The sequence below is a fragment of the Amphiura filiformis genome, chromosome 18 (assembly GCF_039555335.1).
Source record: "Amphiura filiformis chromosome 18, Afil_fr2py, whole genome shotgun sequence".
In the NCBI taxonomy this organism is placed as follows: Eukaryota; Metazoa; Echinodermata; class Ophiuroidea; order Amphilepidida; family Amphiuridae; genus Amphiura; species Amphiura filiformis.
Genome location: NC_092645.1, coordinates 66,428,492 through 66,453,910, shown reverse-complemented (window position 1 = coordinate 66,453,910; position 25,419 = coordinate 66,428,492). Strand labels below are relative to the sequence as shown.

Here is a 25,419-nt window from a genome sequence, read left to right as displayed (position 1 = left end):
AGAGCTACGGGCACATATTGGTGTGAAAATACCGTAATTTTCAGAATATAAGCATTGGCTTACATACATTTTGTTTCATTTGCAGGGGTCTGACAGTGATTTTGAGATAATGAAGCGCTATGGGCACACATTGGTGTTAAAATACCGTAATTTTCCGAATATAACCATTGGCTTACATACATAATGTTGTTTTATTTGCAGGGGCCTGACAGTTATGTTTGAGATCATGAAGAGCTATGGACACACATTTGCCAAGCATTGGTGGAAGGATTTGTTCAGAATAGTCTTCAGGATATTTGACAACATGAAACTACCAGAACAGGTGTCCGAGGTAAGTGTGATTGATTGATTGATTGATTGATTGATTGGAAGGATTTGTTCAGAATTGTCTTCAGGATATTTGACAACATGAAACTACCAGAACAGGTGTCAGAGGTATGTGTGATTGATTGAATGATTGATTGATTGATTGATTGATTGATTGATTAGAAGGATTTATTCAGAATAGTCTTCAGGATATTTGACAACATGAAACTACCAGAACAGGTGTCAGAGGTAAGTGTGATTGATTGAATGATTGATTGATTGATTGATTGATTGATTGGATTTGTTCAGAATAGTATTCAGGATATTTGACAACATGAAACTACCAGAACAGGTGTCAGAGGTAAGTGTGATTGATTGATTGATTGATTGATCAATCAATTGAAATTGATTGTTTGATTGATTGATTGGATTTATTCATAATTGTCTTCAGGATATTTTTCTACAATAAATTTTACAATATTGCTTAACATTTTATTACCATATTTAGAATCTGTATGCAAAATGCATTTTCTTGTCGTGCTCAGGACTTTGGGTCAAAGGTCTTCTATAATCAAATCAAGTAATTCTTGGCCAAACTGGAACATGCGCGTTGCATCCATGTAGTGTGCTAAGCGTGTACACAGTGTAAGGCGTGTGTATACTTTCTTCTGTACCGCACTATATTTGTGTGTGTTTATCGCGGAGCCACTAGCGTTCACAGTGTTCCAGTTTGGCCAAGAATTACTTAATTTGATTATAGTGGTCAGTTTGTGTAGTTTTAACAGATGCAAATTCTTTAACCCTAACATGGTTTTTGTCCTATTGGAAAGGAAATGAGGAACAAAAAAGGAGAGATGTTGAACACATATTTGACTTGGCATCACCGTAATTTGAAACGTTAGACCCCTCGGGTGCCTTGCACAAGATAACCGACTTGTAGCTACGGGGTTTTGTCTGGCCCGGCCAGTGATTCCCTGGGTATACATGACTAGGGCTGAGTGCGTAATGCCTGATACGTGCAATGCATGCATGCGCACTTTTTCTTTCTATGCGCATGGGTTTTCTTTGTAAGATTTTATTGGGTAAGATCAAACATATTGATAGATGTTCTTAAAAATATGATTCTCTGAGGTTTTTCTTGTCCAATCACACCCCTGTTAGGTAGCGTGTATGTATGAACTCCATTTCATTTGCTATTTGTGTTTTGTTTTATTATTACAGAAAACAGAATGGATGATGACTACATGCAATCATGCCCTCTTTGCTATAGTAGATGTGTTCTCACAGTACTTTGATATCCTACATGATATTCTATTAGAGGATTTATTACAACAACTCTTATGGTGTGTCCAGCAAGGTAATTACATTTCCTTTTGGGAGCCGTATGTAGGTATTGATATAATATTGGATGGCTGAGCATGATACCATAACATATCGGATGAGTCATAAAAATATCGTACGAGCCAACGGCGAGTTCGATATTTGTATGACGAATCCGATATGTTATGGTATCATGCAAAATAAGCCATCCAATATTATCATTATTAGGTTTTCTTAACTCCTAATAACCCTGAAAACATAATAATGATCTATATCGATCTTTTAGCAATTTGGCGCAAAGCTCAAATTGGTCTAGCAGGGCGTTGGTCTAGTCAGTGATCGTTGCCAGCTCGGCCAGTGCGGACAGTAAATTAGTGATAAGAGTAGGGCGGAGCTGACGAGCGATATTCCCCTGTTTGAGAAAGTGTGTTTGTCATGTTTGTCAAAATCCAGAAGCAGGCGCAATAGGAAATTGTTTATTTCCGATTGAGCTTGCGAATTAGGAAATAAACATAATGGATGCTTAAAGAGGAATGGAAGTGTTTGCATTTTTGTCAATTTTTCACTTAAAAATTGGAGGGGGCGTTTATTAGAGGGGGAGCGTTTATTACAAACAATACGGTAGTCTGAAGGAGTTACTTATACTGCAAAGTGCAATATTATCGCAGTATTATTTTTCAATTTGAACTGTGCAGACAAAATTTGCGGTTTCTTATATTTCACTATTATAAACAGTTATTACACTTTAAAGCATACAGGTTTTAGACGACTTCTGTTGGCTTTCAAATTTGTGATTCTGATGATGCAAATAGTGATAAATGAACCCGGAAAGTACTAAGAAATTTGCGATAGCGATGATGTTCAGTCTTCCGAATTTGTTAACTGCAATGTTGTAAGCTTTACTCACAAAAGGGGGCAATTCCTGATAAAAATTATGTCTGGCTAAAAAAAGTGTGGGGGAAAATTTAAAGGGTGGGGGTTAGACCGCCTGAGAAACAGTACGGAGGTTAAGGTTAAAATTGCTAAGATATCTAAAAGCTCTATTTTGATTGGTTATTCGGATGATTATTTCATGTAATTGACCAATCAGGGGTTCTGTTTCATTTTTCAGACAATGAGCAACTTGCAAGATCAGGTACAAACTGCCTGGAACAATTAGTGATCTCCAACGGAGACAAATTACCATCTCATATGTGGGATAGGATATGTACATGTATGCTGGATATATTCAGGAACACTATACCCCATGGGTGAGTAATAAATCAATTATATAACACGACTTGAATGTGATCTGGGAATATACCTCATGAAAACATTGAACAAGCAGAACGAGCTGTTCCAATCCACACTCCCCCTGTGGAAGAATTTGGAAATATTTTTCATACAGGGAGTATGTTTTTTAAATCTAATTGGTCAGGTTTAATCATTTTGAAACCCATACTCCTGTTGTAATATGGCTTTATCTGTATCTTACACAACTGGAGTGGGTATTTCAAATGGAAGTTACCCAATTGTCTAATTGTGTTCAAAACTTATGCTCCCTCTGTGGAAGACTGTAGTTAAATCATCCACAGGGTAGTGTGGATTTTAAATGGAATAGCCCAATGGAAAATCATGTCTCATCAAAACAAAACTGCAGAATTAGATGTGTGTGGCAGGGAACTCTGCAGGATTAAAAATGAGTGACACAGATGGAAGATTTTAAGTGAGGTGTGTTTTTAACTACTCGATGTCATGGGCGTATTGCTTGTTTCTTTGCAGCACAAATGATTACCCAATTAATTAAATTGAACCCATATAATAATTAAATGTTTGTTGTTATTTGTTTTCATAGTTTAATTTCTTGGAAGCCACAAGATTATGAAGCCTATGATGAGTCAAGCAGAGGAGATGCGGATACACTCAGTAGAGATTCATTCCCAACTCCTGAACATGTGAGTACATTGATGTACTATCAGTTATACTATATGAATACTATATGAAAACTATATGAATACTATATGAATACTATGAAGCCTATGATGAATCAAGCAGAGGAGATGCAGATACTCTCAGTAGATTCATTCCCAACTCCTGAACATGTGAGTACATTGATGTACTATCAGTTATACTATATGAATACTATATGAATACTATGAAGCCTATGATGAGTCAAGCAGAGGAGATGCAGATACTCTCAGTAGAGATTCATTCCCAACTCCTGAACATGTGAGTACATTGATGTACTATCAGTTATACTATATGAATACTATATGAATACTATATGAATACTATGATGAGTCAAGCAGAGGAGATGCAGATACTCTCAGTAGAGATTCATTCCCAACTCCTGAACATGTGAGTACATTGATGTACTATCAGTTATACTATATGAATACTATATGAATACTATATGAATACTATGAAGCCTATGATGAATCAAGCAGAGGAGATGCAGATACTCTCAGTAGGAATTCATTTCTAACTCCTGAACATGTGAGTACATTGATACTCTCTAAAGGGCACTTGTTATAATAACCCTAATGCTTCCGTCAATTGCAAGCCCGGCTACCAGGGACCCGGGCACTATAGACACAATACCCGGGACTGTCACCCTGAAATTACCAGAAAGTATGTCCCCGGTACCCAGGACTGTACCTGGGATGTACAATCAGTCGTCCCGGTAGCGGGGCCATGATACCGTTATGTAGCCGGGGCTGTTACCCGAGTGTTACTGCTGATTTCATAGCGGGGTATGTACCCGGGAATATTACCTCAAAATTACCCATCAGTAGCCGGGAAATACCAGAAAATAACTTGTTCTCCAATGTCAAATGCAAAAACATCACGCTTTTGGGGGTCCATCACGATTTTGTTGGTCCATCGCGAATTTTCACGATTCACACTAGGGCGGTAGGCCTACTTCTCAAAACAAACACAAACTGATCATTAATTCCTAATAATGCAAACGTCTGCGAAAAAAGATGACTCACCAAGCTTCCAAAAGTTGTAAAATATATAAATCCGAATCTTATATTAATTAAAATTCCTTGAATGTGTACACGGATGATCCTGCATTTCATTGTGAAGCGTCAGGGGCGTCATGTTGCAGTGGTTGTGCTTCGGTGCGTATTTTTTGACACATGCTATCATCGAATAATTTTATAATATTCATCAACCATATTTTTATGTTTTTAATTGAAACCTATCATCAATCCATGCACAATCGCATGCGTCAGGGTTTTGTTTAGCAGTTTCAATTGTTTATTAGAAAATTTTGTTGTGAATTAAATAAGTTTTGATTCTTCATCTGTACCTCTCGCCTTGACAGCCATAAATTGCACTGGATACCCCTTTCCATGCTGATGCACTGAGCGCTGTGGGCTTGGTGCTGCAGCGAACGGGGGTGTGTCGCCAGTAACCAATCAGAAACAAGCGAACCCGTACCGAGTTTTGACAAGTATTTAGTCTTCACAGAGTCCATTGCGAAAAGTGTACCTCCCATCCCGACACCCGATACCTATATCCAAGCACCCACCCGCCAGCATTTTATTATAAAACTTAAAAGAAATGCATTGTGGGAATGTCCAAATATTTCTCAGCTAGTGGCAGCAAGGTATAGAACTGTGATCAAGCAGTCGTTGAAGTCGAAAGTGTGTACACATATCGCGCTGCAAATAGAAGTGTCAATCTCAATCTGGAACCTTTAATTTCTCGGGAACTTTTCCTGCGATCCTGTGAATCCCGGGCGTTGAATATTTTGCTAGATCCCGCTGCCCTTTAAGTAAAATTTTGTGGTATTTTCTCACCGACATTTTATATTGAATGTCCCAGAGCGTTGATCGGAGCGTAGGCCTACACAGTCCGAGTGCCGATTAAAAATATGGAAGCCCGGCTGGCAGGGGCGGGACAGTACCCAGGATAGTATGGAAATATGACATGAAACCCGGCTGGAAGGGGCGGGGACTACCCGGGACATGACGTTGAAACCCGGCTGGCATGGGCAGGGACAGTACCGGAGGTTTCACCCACAATTTGTGCCCCGGTACCCGGGGCATAGCGGGGATTATTATAATTGCCATTGGTAATCTCCCCCGCTACGTCCCCGCTGTGCCCGGGTCCCTGGTAGCCGGGCTTGCAATTGACGGAAGCATAACTTATTGGGAGTTTTTTGTCAAAGAGGGGGGAGAAGGAAAAAGAAGATGCAGAGAAAAGATGTTTCTCTGTTTTTGAACCACAGACCTGTCGGGTGTGGAAAAGAAGACCAGAGATAGCAAGCCACATTATTTACTTTGTGTGCCTATTTGTGTGTTCAGATGATGATGCAATTGCTTCACAATATTTTGCAGTCATTTTATGCTGTAGCCTTTTGTAGCCCTAGGTAGGGTTAATCATAACCCATTTTGTGGGATAGCAACTGAAGATGCTAGTTGAAGAAGAGAGCCTGGTTGGAAAGCAGTTCTTGTCACAGAAGCTGTGTTGCCCTCAGTAAAGAAAGATAAAATAAAAATCTTGGCTGCAAATATTTGTTGTAAATTTATAGGGCGTGTGTCTTTGTAGCTGCAAGTCCTGGAGTTGTTGTTAAATGGTTTATGAACTGATTAGGGCCACAGTGATCAGTGACAAAGTATACATCCACAGTGGGCTCTTCTGGTTGACACACGTACACCTCATGTGTAAGGCATGACCTTAATCTCCCAAACAGCATGAACAGTGGATGCAGATATCAAATGGAGTCACCCATTCAGGTAGCCCCATTTGAAATTCAGTTGAAATCCATGCACTCCCAATGGAAACATGACCTAACCTTAATCCCCTACACAAGGGGTGTAGATTTAAAATTCAAATAGAACTGCTCAATTCAGGTAACCCCATTTGAAATTCACACTCCCTTTGTGGACGATTAAGGTCATGTCTTCCATAAGCGGTATATGGATTCAACAGGAATAGCCACATACCTCCTAAATCATCCGCATATTTTTGTATTTTTCTCAGGACACCCAGCCACCTCCTCAGCATAGCACACCTCCAGGCTCTGATCTAACGGGACCAGCATCCACACCGGACAAGAAAAGTAATCTGAAACGCATGGGTAGTCAGCATAGTGTTGCAAGTGCCGCTAGTACAGATAGCAAGACTAGTAGTAAAACCATTGAGTACCATAGTAAGTGGACCCTTGTAACCCTTGGTCAAGTATAAGTGCAAATTACTATAGGAATACTACATGAATACTATCGGAATATGCCCTTGATAGTAATTGGACCCTTGTAACTCTAACCCTAACACTAGTACAGATAGGAAGACTAAAGTTTGTTCGTTTTTTATTAGGCGGAAATTATTCGGCTTTTGTTAATGCGTGCGCAATAAAGTCCCAACTCACGATCGCGTAAATTCACCTTAGCGTGCGGCGGTCACGTATTGCGCAACACACACCTAGCATAAACATTGCGCCCAACCTCGTGCATGCCATTCTATATCAATACACGGTGTTATGAGTCTTATTTTGTCCGCCTCATATAAACGGAACAAACTTTAGTAGTAAAACCATTGAGTACCATAGCAAGTGGACCCTTGTAACCCTTGGTCAAGTATAAGTGCAAATTACTATAGGAATATGACATGAATACTATAGGAATATGCCCTTGATAGTAAGTGGACCCTTGTAACCCTAACCCAGATAGCAAGACTAGTATTAAGACCATTGAGTACTTGTTGTTACCATTGTTGTCACTAATGTTAAATATAAGATAAATACAATGCATATATCCAAAAAATTGAGGTCTTAATTCGTTTACATTTCGAACAGCAATATATATTTGCATGTATTATGTTCCAATAAGGTATAATTTATTCCTTGCAGACAAAAGTAGCCTCTAATTTTTAAGGTTTTAAATATTTCTATAGATACAACAATATAAGTAAAATATAAAGCAAATCTGAGGGTCAGGTGGGGGCTTCATTGATATGGCATGGTGTCAGTGACCCAATTGGCTATTCCAGTTGAAATCCATACACCCTATGGAAGAAATTACCTTAATCGTCCACATATGGAGTGTGAATTTCAAATCACTTACCTGACTGGGCACTCCTTTTAAAATTCACATTCCCTGTGTGGGAGGTTATGGTCATGTCTTCCATAGGGGGTAGATGGATTTCAACTGGAATAGCCTAATGCACTTAATACTTATTTGCTATTGTAGTGAATATGTCATACCTTAGTTACTGGTCCATGCTTGGTATGCACACGTGTTGGCAACCCATTGACTTTGTGTTGTGATGATCATGTTGATTGTGGTTCCGAACACAGATAACATGAACCAATTGGCCTGCAAGGAACAATTTTGATGTTACAATAAGAAAGTGAATAACTTTACTACAAGGATTCCAACTTCATTTGGGACATACTTTACTATGATAGCCATATCTAATGAATTTGACGAGTACCATTTGGGTGTATTCCTATACATTTGAGTGTGTTCCTGATGCATTTGAGTGTATTTGTCACAGAGGAGAAAGAAACAGAGCGCGTACCACCAGTCAAAGTCTCCGCATTATCCGATAATGAGGGCCGATTGTTCCGTGAAATGCGACAGGCGAGATTGCTACGCAATTACCGCGTATTTTCATGGTCTATCGCGTAATCGCGAAAGCACGCGACGCTTTATCGTGTATACGCGAAGGCACGCAGCGCTGGCGTGATAGTTAGACACGGCACAATCGAACAATCGCCCTCATGAATATGCTAAAACTTACACCATACAATACACGGGGACTTTGACTGGTTGTACGCTCTGTTTCTTCCTCTGTGGTATTTGTATATTCATTTGCGTATTCCTATATTCATTTGCATGTATTCCTAATACATCTGGGTGTATTCCTAATACATTTGGGTGTATTCCTGATGCATTTGGGTGTATTCCTGATGCATTTGGGTGTATTCCTAATACATTTGGTATATTCCTAATATATTTGGGTGCGTTACTGATGCATTTGGGTGTATTCCTATATTCATTTGGGTGTATTCCTATAATCATTTGAGTGTATTCCTATATTCATATCAGTGTATTCCTAATAATACGTTGGGTGTATTACTGACACATTTGGGTGTGTTCCTGTTGCATTTGGGTGTATTCCTAATACCATTGTAAGAGTACCCCAGTAACCTCTTAATATGCACATTACTTGTAGCAGAAAAATAATGTACCTTTGGAATATATTACCATGTACCTGCCTTGCTTTTAGAGAGATATGTGTTTTTGTCATTGTGTAATCTGTGATATTTAGTTTACATACAAATAAAGATGTACTCGACTAAAACATGGAAGGATCAGACTTATATATTAGCATATTTAAAAAAACGATGTGAAGTGTGTAAATCGGATAAATGTCATTTCATTCAGTATAACATTCAGGCAACAGAAATATCTTACACTTCCTACAATGCATTTCTTCCATTTCAATTTGCTGTACTGATTTGCTATCTAGCGCAACATGGTTTGATTAGGGATTCAATCATGTTTCACCCTTGTTCATCACCGATTAACAACGATGCGTCCGCGTCGTCTGCGTGGTTTAATTCGCAAGGGCAGCTTTAGCTGCCCGACAAAGTAAATCATGCAGACGCGCCGGACGCGAGTTGTTAATCGGTGATGAACAACAATGAAACATGATTGAATCCCTTTCAACAAGGAAAACCAGCTAAAGATGTCTAACTCACATGATTCTTTCATTCGTCCGTTTGTCATTGCCTCTCAACCTTAATACAAGAAGATCGGTGATTTCTCTGTTAATATCAACAATAAATCTAATAAAGCTAATAAAGCGATAATGTTTAACCACTACCTCCAACATAAGCATGATAAGAGAGTGCGTGTTTACGCTTAAGTTCCAGGTGTGACAAATTTTACGCGCTCTTGTGTAACGCGTACGCGTAACCTTGCGTTCGCGTATACGCTACTGGACTGTGGTTTCATCACGGATTAACAACGGTTGGCTCCTGTACAAAGGTATAGGAAGAGTTGCTGAATAGTGTTTAAAAGTACCTCAGTAAATAAAGCACACCAAGATCTTGCAAAATATGTTTATTGCACAGAGAAAGGCAAACTTTGTGAAATTTCGCATCCCAAAAATTGTTGCAGAGAGGGCTGTTTTTTTGTTTGTTTTTTCATTTTTGTTATGACAACCCAATAGTGTGGATCCCCATTGACTTCATATGGGCTCTACATTATGATTGGGCTATTCCAGTTGAAATTCATACCCACCTATGGAAGACACAACCTTTAATAATCAGTGGATGTGAATTTCAAATGAGGTACTTGAATAGGTGACTCCATTTGAAATCTACACCCACTGAGTGCGATTGAAGTCATGTCTTTCATTGGGGATGTATGGATTTCAAATGGAATAGCTACCGACTAATTTTCTTAACATATCATTGATTGGCTCGATACTCAGATGTAGGCCTCTTTTAACCAATCAAAATGCATGTTTCTTTTCTTCCTGACAGAAACTGCAGCTGATCAGAAGATGTTTTCTTCGCTACTTATCAAATGTGTTGTGCAGCTAGAACTCATCCAAACCATAGATAACATCCTGTTTTCCCTGCTACAAGTAGACATGAAGATGCTGAGAACCTCAGAGCTGCACAGGTAGGGGTGTGTGTGTATAACTATGTAGGGGTGTGGGGTGGGGCTAGAACTCATCCAAACCATAGATAACATCTTGTTTTTCCCTGCAACAAGTAGACATGAGGATGCTGAGAACCTCAGAGCTGCACAGGTAGGGGTGTGTGTGTATAACTATGTAGGGGTGTGGGGTGGGGCTAGAACTCATCCAAACCATAGATAACATCTTGTTTTTCCCTGCAACAAGTAGACATGAGGATGCTGAGAACCCCAGAGCTGCACAGGTAGGGGTGTGTGTGTATAACTATGTAGGGGTGTGGGGTGGGGCTAGAACTCATCCAAACCATAGATATCATCCTGTTTTAGCCTGCAACAAGTAGACATGAGGATGCTGAGAACCCCAGAGCTGCACAGGTAGGGGTGTGTGTGTATAACTATGTAGGGGTGTGGGGTGGGGCTAGAACTCATCCAAACCATAGATAACATCTTGTTTTTCCCTGCAACAAGTAGACATGAGGATGCTGAGAACCTCAGAGCTGCACAGGTAGGGGTGTGTGTGTATAACTATGTAGGGGTGTGGGGTGGGGCTAGAACTCATCCAAACCATAGATATCATCCTGTTTTTCCCTGCAACAAGTAGACATGAGGATGCTGAAAACCTCAGAGCTGCACAGGTAGGGGTGTGTGTATAACTATGTAGGTGTGTGGGGTGGGGCTAGAACTCATCCAAACCATAGATAACATCCTGTTTTTCCCTGCTACAAGTAGACATGAGGATGCTGAAAACCTCAGAGCTGCACAGGTAGGGGTGTGTGTGTATAACTATGTAGGGGTGTGGGGCGGGGCTAGAACTCATCCAAACCATAGATAACATCCTGTTTTTCCCTGCTACAAGTAGACATGAGGATGCTGAAAACCTCAGAGCTGCACAGGTAGGGGTGTGTGTGTATAACTATGTAGGGGTGTGGGGTGGGGCTAGAACTCATCCAAACCATAGATAACATCCTGTTTTCCCTGCAACAAGTAGACATGAGGATGCTGAGAACCTCAGAGCTGCACAGGTAGGGGTGTGTGCGTGTATAACTATGTAGGGGTGTGGGGTGGGGCTAGAACTCATCCAAACCATAGATAACATCCTGTTTTTCCCTGCAACAAGTAGACATGAAGATGCTGAGAACCTCAGAGCTGCACAGGTAGGGGTGTGTGTAGTAACTATGTAGGGGTGTGGGGGGGGCTAGAACTCATCCAAACCATAGATAACATCCTGTTTTTCCATGCAACAAGTAGACATGAAGATGCTGAGAACCTCAGAGCTGCACAGGTAGGGGTGTGTGTATAACTATGTAGGGGTGTGGGGTGGGGCTAGAACTCATCCAAACCATAGATAACATCCTGTTTTTCCCTGCTACAAGTAGACATGAGGATGCTGAGAACCTCAGAGCTGCACAGGTAGGGGTGGGTGTATAACTATGAAGGGGTGTGGGGTGGGGCTAGAACTCATCCAAACCATAGATAACATCCTGTTTTTCCCTGCTACAAGTAGACATGAGGATGCTGAGAACCTCAGAGCTGCACAGGTAGGGGTGGGTGTATAACTATGAAGGGATGTGGGGTGGGGCTAGAACTCATCCAAACCATAGATAACATCCTGTTTTTCCCTGCTACAAGTAGACATGAAGATGCTGAGAACCTCAGAGCTGCACAGGTAGGGTGTGTGTATAACTATGTAGTGGTGTGGGGTGGGGCTAGAACTCATCCAAACCATAGATAACATCCTGTTTTTCCCTGCTACAAGTAGACATGAAGATGCTGAGAACCTCAGAGCTGCACAGGTAGGGGTGTGTGTATAACTATGTAGGGGTGTGGGGTGGGGCTAGAACTCATCCAAACCATAGATAACATCCTGTTTTTCCCTGCTACAAGTAGACATGAAGATGCTGAGAACCTCAGAGCTGCACAGGTGGGAGGTATAGGTATGTGTGTGCATTTGAGTGTATTTAGATCATTACATCATGTAATCAACCAATCATGGGCTCTGTCATTTTGTTTTTGCAGGAGAATGATTTAGATACAATATCTCAAAATTCCGTGGCGACATCACCAGAAGAAGACCCAGGCATGTACAGATACCTCACTGTGGAGCAATTATTCCATCTACTGGACTGCTTATTAGAATCTCATAGATTTGCAAAGGAGTTCAACAGTAACAACAGACAAAGAGATCTTTTGAGAAATGCAGGTATGCTCATAGACTATCCGTGGGAGGGGATGGGGTGGTGGGGTATGATGACGTAAGGAGTTGGGATAGAGCAATTCCATCTACTGGACTGCTTATTAGAATCTTATAGATTTGCAAAGGAGTTCAACAGTAACAACAGACAAAGAGATCTTTTGAGAAATGCAGGTATGCTCATAGACTATCCGGTGGGAGGTGGTGGGGTATGATGACGTAAGGAGTTGGGATAGAGCAATTCCATCTACTGGACTGTTTATTAGAGTCTCATAGATTTGCAAAGGAGTTCAACAGTAACAACAGACAAAGAGATCTTTTGAGAAATGCAGGTATGCTCATAGACTATCCGGTGGGAGAGGGTGGGGTGGTGGGGTATGATGACATAAGGAGTTGGGATAGAGCAATTCCATCTACTGGACTGCTTATTAGAATCTTATAGATTTGCAAAGGAGTTCAACAGTAACAACAGACAAAGAGATCTTTTGAGAAATGCAGGTATGCTCATAGACTATCCGGTGGGAGGGGGTGGGGTGGTGGGGTATGATGACGTAAGGAGTTGGGATAGAGCAATTCCATCTACTGGACTGCTTATTAGAATCTTATAGATTTGCAAAGGAGTTCAACAGTAACAACAGACAAAGAGATCTTTTGAGAAATGCAGGTATGCTCATAGACTATCCGGTGGGAGAGGGTGGGGTGGTGGGGTATGATGACATAAGGAGTTGGGATAGAGCAATTCCATCTACTGGACTGTTTATTAGAGTCTCATAGATTTGCAAAGGAGTTCAACAGTAACAATAGACAGAGAGATCTTTTGAGAAATGCAGGTATGTTCATAGACTATCCGGTGGGAGGGGGAGGGGTGGTGGGGTATGATGACAGGAGTCGGGATAGAGCAATTCCATCTACTCAACTGTTTATTAGAGTCTCATAGATTTGCAAAGGAGTTCAACAGTAACAATAGACAAAGATCTTTTGAGAAATGCAGGTATGCTCATAGACTATCCGGTGGGAAGGGGAGGGGGTGGTGGGGTATGATGACGTACGGAGTTGGGATAGTGCAATTCCATCTACTGGACTGCTTATTAGAATCTCATAGGTTTGCAAAGGAGTTTAACAGTAACAATAGAAGGTTTGTATTTCTCATCAAACATATATGTAGTTATACTAATTTCACACAACTATCAAAGTGGCAATGAAGAGTTCAAACATATTGTCATGGTGTGCCAACTATGTTTCCTTGATTGTAGATGAGATTAAGATAATCCTAAGATTAAGATAACTCTAAGATTAAGATAATCCTAAGATTAAGAAAACCTTAGTAATTCCTTTTTCTCTCTGTTTCAGGTTTCAGAGGTAAAAATAAACCCAATCTGTCAACGCAAGAGACAGCCAGCATGGCATGCGCATTGAGGCTACTATTTAAGATGTATGCAGATGATACAAGGAGAGACAAGATGGAGTCTGTTGAAAACAGATTAGTCGAGTAAGTCATCTTATTGTAGATTTGGTAACCCTAAGGTAATCTCTAGATAATCCTAAGATTTAAATAACCTTAAGATTAATTTCTAAGATGTATGCAGATGATACAAGGAGAGACAAAATGGAGACTGTTGAAAACAGATTAGTCGAGTAAGTAAATCTGAAATCGGGACCTAATCTTTTAGAGGTACATGTTGCCAGCATGGTGTATGCTCTAAATAAACAATGAACATATTAATTTGTGTTGCTTGTCCACTACTGATTCATATAGGGCTATCCCACTTGAAATCCATACACCCCCTATGGAAGACATCACCTTAAGCTGTGTTCACATTGTCGGACGTATGCCCGGTGGAACTTGGTCTGCGCAAGTTGCTAAGAGTAACAGTAGGCACTGCCAGGAGTAGTGGCAGTGTGAATGATGGTCAGCATAAGTCAGGCGTACGCAGCCTTCGAATTAAGGATCTGAAGGGGCACAGCAACTTTTTTTAGGGCAACTTAGTAATTGCCTTGGATTTTCACTGAAAAGGCAAGGCAGCTTAGCAGTTTGTAATATTTCAAGAGGGCTCCATGGCAACTGTTGAAAATTTAAGAAGGGCACCAAGGCACTTTCTCAAAAGTGAAGAAAACACACACAAACATAGATCGATGATTTTATAATGAAGGGGCAGGGCTGGGGCACCGACGGCAACTTCATTAGAGGGAACGGAAAGTGACTGCTTTGGGTAAAGGACATATTTTGAGAGCATTACGGCAGTGGGGATGGGTTAATTCGAGGGCTGGGCGTACGTCCAACGATTTACTCCTGACAAAAGTCAGAAGTAGCTAGGTGTAATCTCCGACAGGCATATGTTGTAATGTGAAGGCTGCTACGCCTGGTACCCGATGTAAATTTTACCTTTTTTTGTGGTCGCAACTAATTTAGTCTAAAGAAATTACATTTCGTGTGGTTGAAAAAGGTCATGGAAACACCAAAAGTGGTAGCTGATGTTTACGCCGACCAGAAGTGAATGTTTGGTGGAACTGATCGGAGTAGTGTAGGAGTAGGCTAGGTGTGGACACGTGGTAGGAGTAGGGAAAATATTTGTGAAATTTCTATCAATGTTAGTGCAAGTTTACGCCGGATGTGCCTCAAAATGTGAACACGACTGTAATCTCTCACGCCGGGGGTGTAGATATCAAATGGAGTCACTAACCCTATTTAAAACTCACACTCCCTGTATAGGAGGTTAAGGTCATGTCTTCCATAGGGGGTGTATAAGGGTACGGACCCTTAAAAATCTTGTTGCGATTTCCAGAGGAGTTCGCTCTCTATTTGTATGTGAAATTACCCTTAGCCATAGGAGCCCATGTGCACAATTAGGTGGAACAGTACCTGATTTGGTATATCCTGCAGCCTAATTTAGCTCACTATTATTTGTGCGTTTTTATCTTTAGCTCAACTTTATTTGTGTTTATATTTTTAGCTCATTATTTACTTTATTTGTTTATATTTTCACAGAGTGTGCAGTGAGGCCTTGCAATATTTCTTGTCGTTAGAATCAGAGAGCCACCGGGCTACATGGAAGTCACTCCTTGTACTCTTACTAACTAAGATACTCAAAATGAGTGATGAAAGGGTATGTATCAGAGACACTTCCCACAATGCATTTCTTCCATTTCAATTTTCTCTACTGATTTGCTATCTAGTGCTACATTGGTCGATAGTAACAAAAAGTACCCCAATGAACAGAGCACATCTAGATCTTGCAAAATGTGTTTATTTGTGGACTATCAACCCATGTATAGCCAGTCTATTCTCAACATGAAAACAAAGAGAACCTGTGCAAAGTAATGGGAGTATCATTTGAGGTAGTGAGGTAATGCATCATGTAGCAAAGGATTCTGGGAAGATATCTGTGGCTAATCACATTGTTCTCTGAAAGGATCTTGAATCTTGAATCTTGAATTGTATACTCCAGAAGAAGCTGAAAACTTGTCCAAGGAGTTGTGCTGTGCTGACGTGCTAATCGTGCTCAAAAAATATACATTGAGGGGGTGCAAGTAAAAAACCACTGCTCCTTAGATTTTGTGATGCGTTGAGGTTGGCTGCATATCCCTCAGGATTGGTAGTGCCAAACTCTGGAATGTGTGAAGTGAAGGAGCTATCACCACAGATGTAGGAAGCCTATTCCAAATAGGTATGATCGCATGCAGTAGGAAAATCTGTAGGAGTTAACCCTGGCCTGGATGTTTTGGTAGCAGCAGATGTTGGAGACTCTTCCGGTCGGTTGGATGGAATAACACAACTCGGAAAGGGGATGTTAACAAGTCCATATTTGATCTTATAAAACATAGAACATTGTTGAAGCAGCCTACGAGTAGATAGAGAATCCCACTGAAGGTCCTGGAGCATCTCAGTAACGCTGGCTTTCGTAGTTATTAGTGACAAACCGAGCCGCCTGACGCTGCACAGATTCCAAGGAATTCACTTGACCACTGGCATATGGGCTCCAAGCTGCTGACGAATACTCCAACTTCGGGCGCACTAAGGCTTGGTATGCACGCTCCTTAACTTCCCTGGGGCAGGCAGATAAATTTCGCCTGAGGGCGCCTAGAGTGCTACTGAGCTCTGGATGTTATACTCTGCACGTGGTCTTTCCAGTCTAGGTGCTTGTTGATGGTAACTCCCAGGTACTTATGTTTAGAAGATTCAGTGATGTTTTGACCGTCCACACTGTAGATGTGCTTCAGCGGTTTGGTTTTGCGTGTAATTTGAAGGAACTCACATTTTGATGCATTAAAACACATTTGCCATTGGTCGGCCCAATTGAAGACTTTTTGAAGGTCATTTTGGAGCTTTATTTGGTCTTCGGTGTTGTTTATTTCCCTGTATAAAATGCTATCGTCCACAAACAGACGGAGGGTGGAACTCACGTCGGACACAATATCGTTAATATAAAGTAGAAAAAGGGTTGGCCCTAAGACGGAGCCCTGTGGTACGCCTGATGTAACTGGTGTCCACTTGGCGTGTGTGCCGTTGACTGCTACACATTGCTCACGCCTGATAAAAATTCCTGTATTCACTGTAGGGTCTTCCCTTTGATGCCATAGTATTCAAGTCTACACCGAGCGGCTCGCTAGGGCGTCGTGCAGTGTCAGACGCTAGGCTTCGCTAAAATCTAGTAGCAAAACGGCCGTCTGGCCACCTCGATTCAACACCTCGGCCCAGTCATGAGAAGCTTGGAGAAGTTGAGTCTCGCAAGACATCTTTTCCCGAAAACCATGCTGTTGGTCTATTATGATTTTGTTACCTGCTAGGTGTTTTGCAGTGTGAGACAAGATGATATGCTCCATGATTTTGAGCAAATACAGGTTAGACTTACGGGCGGTAATTCTCTGGTGAAGATTTAGTGCCTTTCTTATAAATACCAGTGACCAACGCTTTCTTCCAGTCTGATGGTAATGTGCTGGAGCTATATGATTGTTGTAAGATGAAGTGTAGTATGGGACCCAGGTCGGTAGCATAGTCATGCAGGAATTTGGAAGAGATGTTATCTGGTCCACTAGCCTTGTTACATTTAAGATCTTGCAGTTGCTTTATGACTCCATTGAGGTCAATTACCAAATCGGGGATGCTTTGAAAAGGTGATGAACCTTTTGACGGTACTGAGTCCATATTTTCCTTAGTAAAGACCGAGGTGAATTGGTTGTTAAGTGTCTCTGCTATTCCCTTGTCAGTAGAAAATGTCTTGTTATTAGCTACAAGCGGGGAATGCCCAAGGATTCCCTTTTAGGGACTTCACGTGGTCCAAAACTGTTTAGGGTTTGTGTCCAACGAAGGACCAACAACATTATTCATGTATGAATTTTGGCTGTCACGAAGGAGACTTGTAACATGGTTTCTCTGCTTCTTGTAAGCTTTCCAAAGTTTTGTTTTGGATGATGAATCAGCTGATTTGTACTTTCTGTACAATCTGTCTCGCTTTTCTCATTTGTTGTGTTATAAACTGGTTTATCCATGGATAGGACTGTTTGCTTTTAGACATTTTGTGAGGTATGAATCTCTCCATGTGTGAGTTCACTATATCTTTGAATATTGTCCAATTTGAATCAACAGAATTCTGCTCTGGCTGATTTGCGAAAAAGGTTTCAGTTTCTTTCTGAAGTGAACACTTCAGGGAGCGAACATCAGCTTTGTTGTATTGGTATATTTTCCTGATCGGTTTACGTTTCCATTTAGGAGAAACGTTGATGTCACAGGTAACGATGTCATGATCAGAAATGCCTGAGTGGGTCTGTATGTTACTGACAATGTTTTGGTTGTTGGTAAAAATCAAGTCCAAACAATTCTGGGAAGCCTGCCTTGTAACAACTGTAACAAGTTGGATAAGGGCAACTCCCTAATAACTCCAGAGCTGTATTATGGAGAGCTTTCCGCTTGCTATCAGGTTTTGTACAAAGAGCGTCCCAATCTATGTCGGGCAAGTTGAAATCGCCACATAGGAGAATGTTTTCATGTTTTGTACCAGACTTTGACAGGACTTTGTTGACACTATCCTGTAATTTTTCCAGGGGCTCAGTACCACCATTTGGCGTCGATAAAAACTGCCCAGACGCATAATTTGCCTGATCTGGCAAATTCAATGGTACACCAGGTAATTTCACAATCCGAGTCGTACTCAGGATTTTCAACAGAAATTATGTTTTCTTTTGTGGCTATGAAAACTCCACCTCCGTTTGAGTCTCTATTTTTACGAATGATGTTATAATTATCTGGAAATATGGAGTATGTTGGCATGTCTGGGCTAAGTTTGGATTCACATCCAAAAATCAAATCAGGAGCGAGATCATTAACCCTTGCATGAAAATCAGCTTTGCGCTTTGACCAGTGTAGGCCATCGCAATTTACTAGCATAGCTTTCAATTTCTTGGAGTTATTTTTGATGCGTTTGCAAGTACTAGTATGATTTTTCACCGGTGTGGAGGACTGGGTAGGTTTGAATAACTGGCTACTTAGGTTTGAGGAATCCATGGAATCTGTGCTGTCTAACACATCAAAAGAGTTAGATGTAGATAAAAGCGAGCTATCAAACAGTCCAGTAGAAACATTTGGAAATCCACAACTTATACACAACCAAGTGAGGTTGGAGTGATTGCAATATGTGTCATACATGAAATCAGACATACCAGTGCAGTCATTGTGGTACCAAGTGGAACATGAATCACAACATATACCCTTATGTTCATTCTTCACCTCATTTGCACAAATGCCACATGGGTATTGTATGGTCTTTTTTGACCTGATCGGGCCCGGATTCAGTTCCACCTGACCGCTCATGAACAGCACCATGATGATCAAATTTCTAGGTGATGTACTCCTACTATGTATGAGTCCTTTATTATAGTATTTATTTGGTTTTGAGAACAAAGTATAGGCCATTACGAGTCTCTGCCATGATTTTTGCACATCTTTGAAATAAGTATGGTTGGATACTTTTTCGGTGAAGAAAACTGGGGTATCATGGCGGGCATACCACACAAAGCTGTTCATAGACTCAGTGTTTATAGACTCCACATTGAGGCTAAAATTTGGCGTGAACATATCATCATCCAGGAATTTGCACCCAGAACGCCCATTATCACACTGGCCATCACATTGGCCACAAGCAATGGTGAAAACAATGGGCAGCAATAGTAACAAGCTTTGGATCGTGGGACCCATCATGATACTGTTTAGGAACTGTAAAATATGTAACCAGAACCAACGCAGTACGGTGAGGCACAGTCAGGTCTGGTGATGTAACAAAATGGATGCATAAAAATTACAAAGCAATATTAAACAGCTTCAGGAATGGGAATATTTCAGTATCAGTCAATAACAATACCACTAGTAGTTTGTTCATGTATTCTAAAAAGTAAATGTGGGGTACAATAATGTAATCTGTTACTTGCGTGGCTCCATGTAAACTTTTCAGCCGGGTTTCGACAGTCAATGTATGAATGTCCAAGATGGCCGCCAAGTAGACTTGACAAAGCTGGAATAAGCAAGTCACTTTTTAAAAAGCATAAGAAAAAGGCAACAAGAGCAAGAATTAGTTCAGCAAGTAAAAGGGAATGTTGTAGCATTGGATATAAATGGATTGGATATGGATGGTTGTAAACAATGTGGATATTCTACTTGCGTGGTTCCAGGAAAGCTCCTCATGTATGCATACTACAAGCCTGCAGAATTCCACAGTCAAGACAGTAGAGCTGACAATACAAAATGGTGATGTTGCATGCCTGCACGAATGAGTTCATAAAATGTGGTAGAAATGATGGAAAATTCTACTACTGCTCCCGGAAAACGTCCATGGGTTCTTGATTACAAAAGCAACAAGATTTCTAAGAAACCAGGCATTTATAATGTAGATAAACACCAAAACAAAATGTAAATTTTGCGAGCACGAAAAAAAGCACGTCTGCTCAGCACCGATGTAGTTCCCTTACAAAGAATTCTAAACACTATGAAAGGCTTGCTATGTTGTACTATTCCTGATATTTTTGGTGAGGAGTGTATGTTAATCAAGCAATATATTACTAGTCTAAATCTGTTGGGGTGTGATAGTACACTCCACTATAAAGTATGTTTTTAACTCCTTTTTATTTATTTATTTATTTATTTATTTATTAGATCTTATTTTGCCTGGGGAAACCCAATCAGTGTGTGGCTACAATATGTTATGATATACTTAAAAATTTGCATAATTGCAATATAGACCAATAATTAGCATTGTGGTTGGCAGCTTCGCCTTTGAAGCAAAAAATTATTTCCGATTTATTTTATAATCCGAAAGCGTTTATCGGTTGTTTTACAATCAGGGTACATTTGGGCTGAGCACCATATTGTGCCCTATTTCAAATATTAGATTAACTTATAATTAAAAGTTGCCATGCCTAATTATTGGCCCCTATTAGTTCCACGTACAGCCACAAAAAGACTGTTTGAAATGCTTAGCAAATGATGAAAATATACATTTCTGTATGATTTTGGGACAAAATAGCCGTCTCATTTGACCTTTGTGAACTTTGCAAATGATATATCACTGCCAGCAATAACATAAATACATATTTTGACTGTTCAGAAGTAATGTTTGAAACATGATTGTTCAAAATTGAGAACCATGTAAGATTGCGACTGTTTCACTAATTGTACCATTTCTTCAAATTTATGTTGAAAATTCCGTCAAAAAATGTCCTCTCCGAATACAAGCTCATAATCCATAGTTAAAATTGACTCAAGACTAAAATTATATTTTCTTGAAAAACACTAATATATATCCTACAAACTCATAATAAACACTTAGTCCACTTACACTTAGTTTCCATGTATCACATGTTTGAAAGTTGGACGTCAGGTTTCCGTCAAAATGTGTCCTCTCCGAAAAATTGGGTATACAGAAACATGTGTATCAAAAACATATTTTTGGCATAACTTGAAACTCTGAACACTTGACGCCTAAAAATTTTACAGATTTCCTATTTGACCCATCTACAACACAAAAACAAATACATTGAGGGAAAACTAGACACTTCATTTTTCACCCCCAGTGAGACAATCTGTGTACCCTGATTGTAAAACAACCCTTATTTACATGTATAAATGTATACATTGCACTGGGAAATATATTTTGTGCACTTTTTTCTGTAGCGGGACAAATAGAACCAAAAATGCGCCTCGGCTTGCTCTGGGAAAATATTGCATCCAATGCAACGTCCAGGCAGTGTTGCCGTCACATTGTCTGTTTTTCCTTACGATATTGGCTGTTGCCGCATTAAATTGATGTTGACCACCATCGTCTGATAAGTGTATAATGCTAATATTTGACCTTTGACCTTTTTATTCCACAGTTCAAAGTTCATGCAGCCAGCTACTATAATAGTATGTGTGAAATGCTTATGTTTGACCTCCGACCTGAACTCAGAGGAATATTACGAAAGTTCTTCCTTCGTGCTGGGACGACCTTCAACATCGTAGGACAGTTATAGTGATGGCATCATCATGTACATTAATTATAGCGATGACATCATGTAATTATAGCGATGACATCATCATGTAATTATAGCGATGACATCATCATGTAATTATAGCGATGATGTCATGTGACTATAGTGATGGCATTATCATGTTCCAGATGCAAGCATTTTTATCCATAAAAAGCGGAGAAGGTGCGGGTGATTTTGGAATTCCAAACAAAATTTTCTAATTTTAGGCCAATTTACTGTTTGATCAATTTCAACAATATATTTTCAGCTAGAATTTTACAAAAAAAGCTATACTATTTTCCACCTTGATGTGGCAGTGACATCAGTGCTGTATTTCAGTGGGCGCAGCTGTAAATCGCTTGTGTTCGCTTAAAGCACTGGCGTGCACACGCACTCACTTAGATGTGTGCGTGAAACAGTTGTCTCAATGAGTTGATGTCACTGCCACATCAGGATGAAAAATGGGTTAGCAATTGAGTTGGCAGTGTAATCTTCCACAGGGAGTGTAGATTTCAAATGGAATAGCCCATTCAGGAAACCCCATTTGAAATTCACACTCCCTGTGTAGAAGATCCAATGGATATGGGTGATTTTTCGGAGGAAAATTAATAGCCCCTTAAATTGCATCAATTCTTTGAGGCTAAGTTGGTATGACAGTGGGCTATTCCAATTGAAATCCATACACCCCCTATGGAAGATGTGACCATGAGGAGTGTTAATTTCAAATAGGAGATAAAGATCATGTCTTCCATAGTGGGTGTATAGATTTCAACTGGAATAGCCCATTGACAGCTGATCAATGTATGGGAAATTGATGAATGCATGGCCAGATTTAGATGCCAAAAAACATCAAAAATCACTGAGCAACAGCTGCCTACTCACAGTGAAAGTTTTTCTTGTACATTTCTACACATTCAATATCACCTTGTCATTGGGCAGGAAAAACCCTCCTATGTACTTGTGGCCTATGAACATGTTTAAAACAAAACTACCAAGAGGTTTTACGTAAGAGGTTTTGCTTTAAACATGTTCAGGGGCCAATGACTCAGCAGTTTTTCCTGCCCAACGATGCATTACTTTTAGTCAGGAATGGATAGACACTGAAGTCACCACTCCTTTTGCCTACAGGCTGCCTATAGGTATGCACACAAGCTGCCTTTAGACACCTGTAGGCATGTATATATATAAATTAAAGACTGTATATTTCAGCCATGATATACCTTGTATGTTCATAAGCAAAGATCTAGGTGTATAAAAATAAATGGGATATTCCAGTTGAATTCCATACACCCTATGGAAGACATGACCATAATCTTCCACACAGGTGAATATGTAGATTTCAAACAGTCACCAATTCAGGTAACCAGTGGGGAATATTATGGTCATAGGGGTGTATGAATTTCAACTGGAATAGTCCCAATCTAGATGTACAAAGAATTTAGGTGTATAATAATATGGATATATAACAAATTATGATGAGACCAATGTAATTGGTAGAGGTCAAAGGTTAATAATGTTTATTATTTAATGTTGATACACTGTGCCCTAATATGGTAAAAGAGTGTGACTTGTATTTAAGGGCGCACACAGAATCACTCAAAGTGGGAAATTTTAGACATTGTTTTGTATTAAGTCTTTAGCAATATGGGCACATCCATATCAAAAGGATGCACCTGTCTGTTGGCTACTACTTGTGACATGACTTAGGAATGATTTGAAGTGACCTCCACATGAGTTGAGTCTGACACATAATTCTTTTGCCATGGTTGAAGTTACCTTTATTATTTGAATCACATGGGAAAAGGTTGTATATTAAAACAATGTTACTGTCTTTTGACGCATTCTGATATTTTTCCTTCAGGCGATTCCAACCGGCATTTGTAACAGGCTCAGTACAGTTTCACAGATCAACGCTAAATTTCTGTGCTCATAATTAGCAGTGTACTTCGGTTATAAATGCGCTTTTATAAATACGCATGTGACCCATGGGTACAACATACGAAGACCAGCAAGCATGACCAAATCCTCATGCATTGACCACTATACAGAAAAGGATAGGAACTCTGTAGATAAATGTCATCAAATTTACATATTAATTGAATTGCAAATTTATTACACATGTTGCGATTCCGAATTTGTAATATGTTATCAAAAACAACATTTTAAAAGTATTTGACAACGGAAAAAAATATTCAACGACAGCAACGTTTACAATATAATCACAAAGTTGAACAAAATGAACAATTTTGCTGCACAGCAGTCTCATGTTGTTCCACCTTTGCATTAAAATGTATAGGAAGACCACTCGCTATCACTTTGAGACTTACTGTCTTTTAGCTGTTATGGCAGCGCGGAGATGGTCATGTGCGTATTTATAAAAGCGCATTTATAAATATAACTGAAGTTCACTGATTAGTGTGTTTGGAGAGAAAGTCTGTCTTAATCTTTGTAATAATCTCTTTTTTTCAATTGGTAGAAATTGGGAAAATAAAGTCGCATCAATGCCGAATATCAAAATACACAAAACAGAATTCTCCATCTATTGACTACTTCATTTGGTAATTTAAGTTAAGTGTTTTTAAGATATTGCTTTAATTGTATGTAACTTTTTGTGCTTGATATATGAGATGCATCCTTATACCACAGTGCATTTTGTGAAAACTGAGGAATTAGTGTGTTAGAGTTTTAACTGGGCTATTTTAATTGAAATTCTCACACCCACTATGGAAGACATGACCTTAATAGGGAGTGTGAATTTCAAATGGGGTTACCTGAGAGTGGTGGCTCCATTTGAAATCTACACCCCCGTGTGTGAGATTAAGGTCATGTCTTCTATAGGAGATGTATGGATCTCAACTGGTATAACCCATTATATTATTTGCACACCCACCATTATGCAGCTTAGAGCATGCAATATATCTTTAATAAATTAATAAAGTATCAAAATTATTCATTTGCATGTCCATATTTGGGATCGGCATGAAAAATGCATTAAAATGAGTACAAACAAGACTAGTATTGGTTCAATGGTTCTTGAGATAGCTCTTGATATTTTGAGAATATATCTCAGAACCTCTTGGAAGTGCTGTAAATGGTATGTGGATGTGTATATCATTCACAGAGCGTATTTTAAGACAATTCATAATTTTCTGATGACGAACCTGTTCAAAGCCTCAATCTGTAAAATGAATACCCGCTATAAAAGCAATATTTTCTTATTCAATTGTGTTAGCATCATAAACTAAAGCGATACAGACTATCCACAAACAGCCAAAGTCCCCATTAACAAGTGATGCTGGGACTTTACCTGTGTGTGAATAGTCTATATCATTTTAGTTAATGGTAAGCATGCAAATCTGTTGTGTACAGTAATCCACTCACTCAACAGAAAGCGCTCGCCATATATAATTTTTTCCATATCACTTTGCATGCTAAATAAGGGCACAAGATCACTCTAGCAAACCACAT

At 39.8% G+C, this 25,419-nt stretch overlaps 1 protein-coding gene across 1 annotated transcript in view; it reads left to right on the top strand.

The window, feature by feature from the left end:
• Positions 1 to 23,331, top strand: part of LOC140138944 (brefeldin A-inhibited guanine nucleotide-exchange protein 1-like) — a 62,926-nt gene extending 39,595 nt beyond the window's left edge. Inside the window, exons 21-31 of the mRNA XM_072160724.1 lie at positions 202 to 331; positions 1,528 to 1,663; positions 2,738 to 2,876; positions 3,461 to 3,560; positions 6,601 to 6,769; positions 10,112 to 10,194; positions 11,875 to 11,968; positions 12,334 to 12,468; positions 13,810 to 13,948; positions 15,446 to 15,563; positions 21,817 to 23,331. Of these exons, the coding sequence (XP_072016825.1) occupies positions 202 to 331; positions 1,528 to 1,663; positions 2,738 to 2,876; positions 3,461 to 3,560; positions 6,601 to 6,769; positions 10,112 to 10,194; positions 11,875 to 11,968; positions 12,334 to 12,468; positions 13,810 to 13,948; positions 15,446 to 15,563; positions 21,817 to 21,954 (1,381 nt within the window). The 3' untranslated portion in view covers positions 21,955 to 23,331. The remainder of the gene's footprint in view (positions 1 to 201; positions 332 to 1,527; positions 1,664 to 2,737; positions 2,877 to 3,460; positions 3,561 to 6,600; positions 6,770 to 10,111; positions 10,195 to 11,874; positions 11,969 to 12,333; positions 12,469 to 13,809; positions 13,949 to 15,445; positions 15,564 to 21,816) is intronic.
• Positions 23,332 to 25,419: the final 2,088 nt, after the last annotated feature.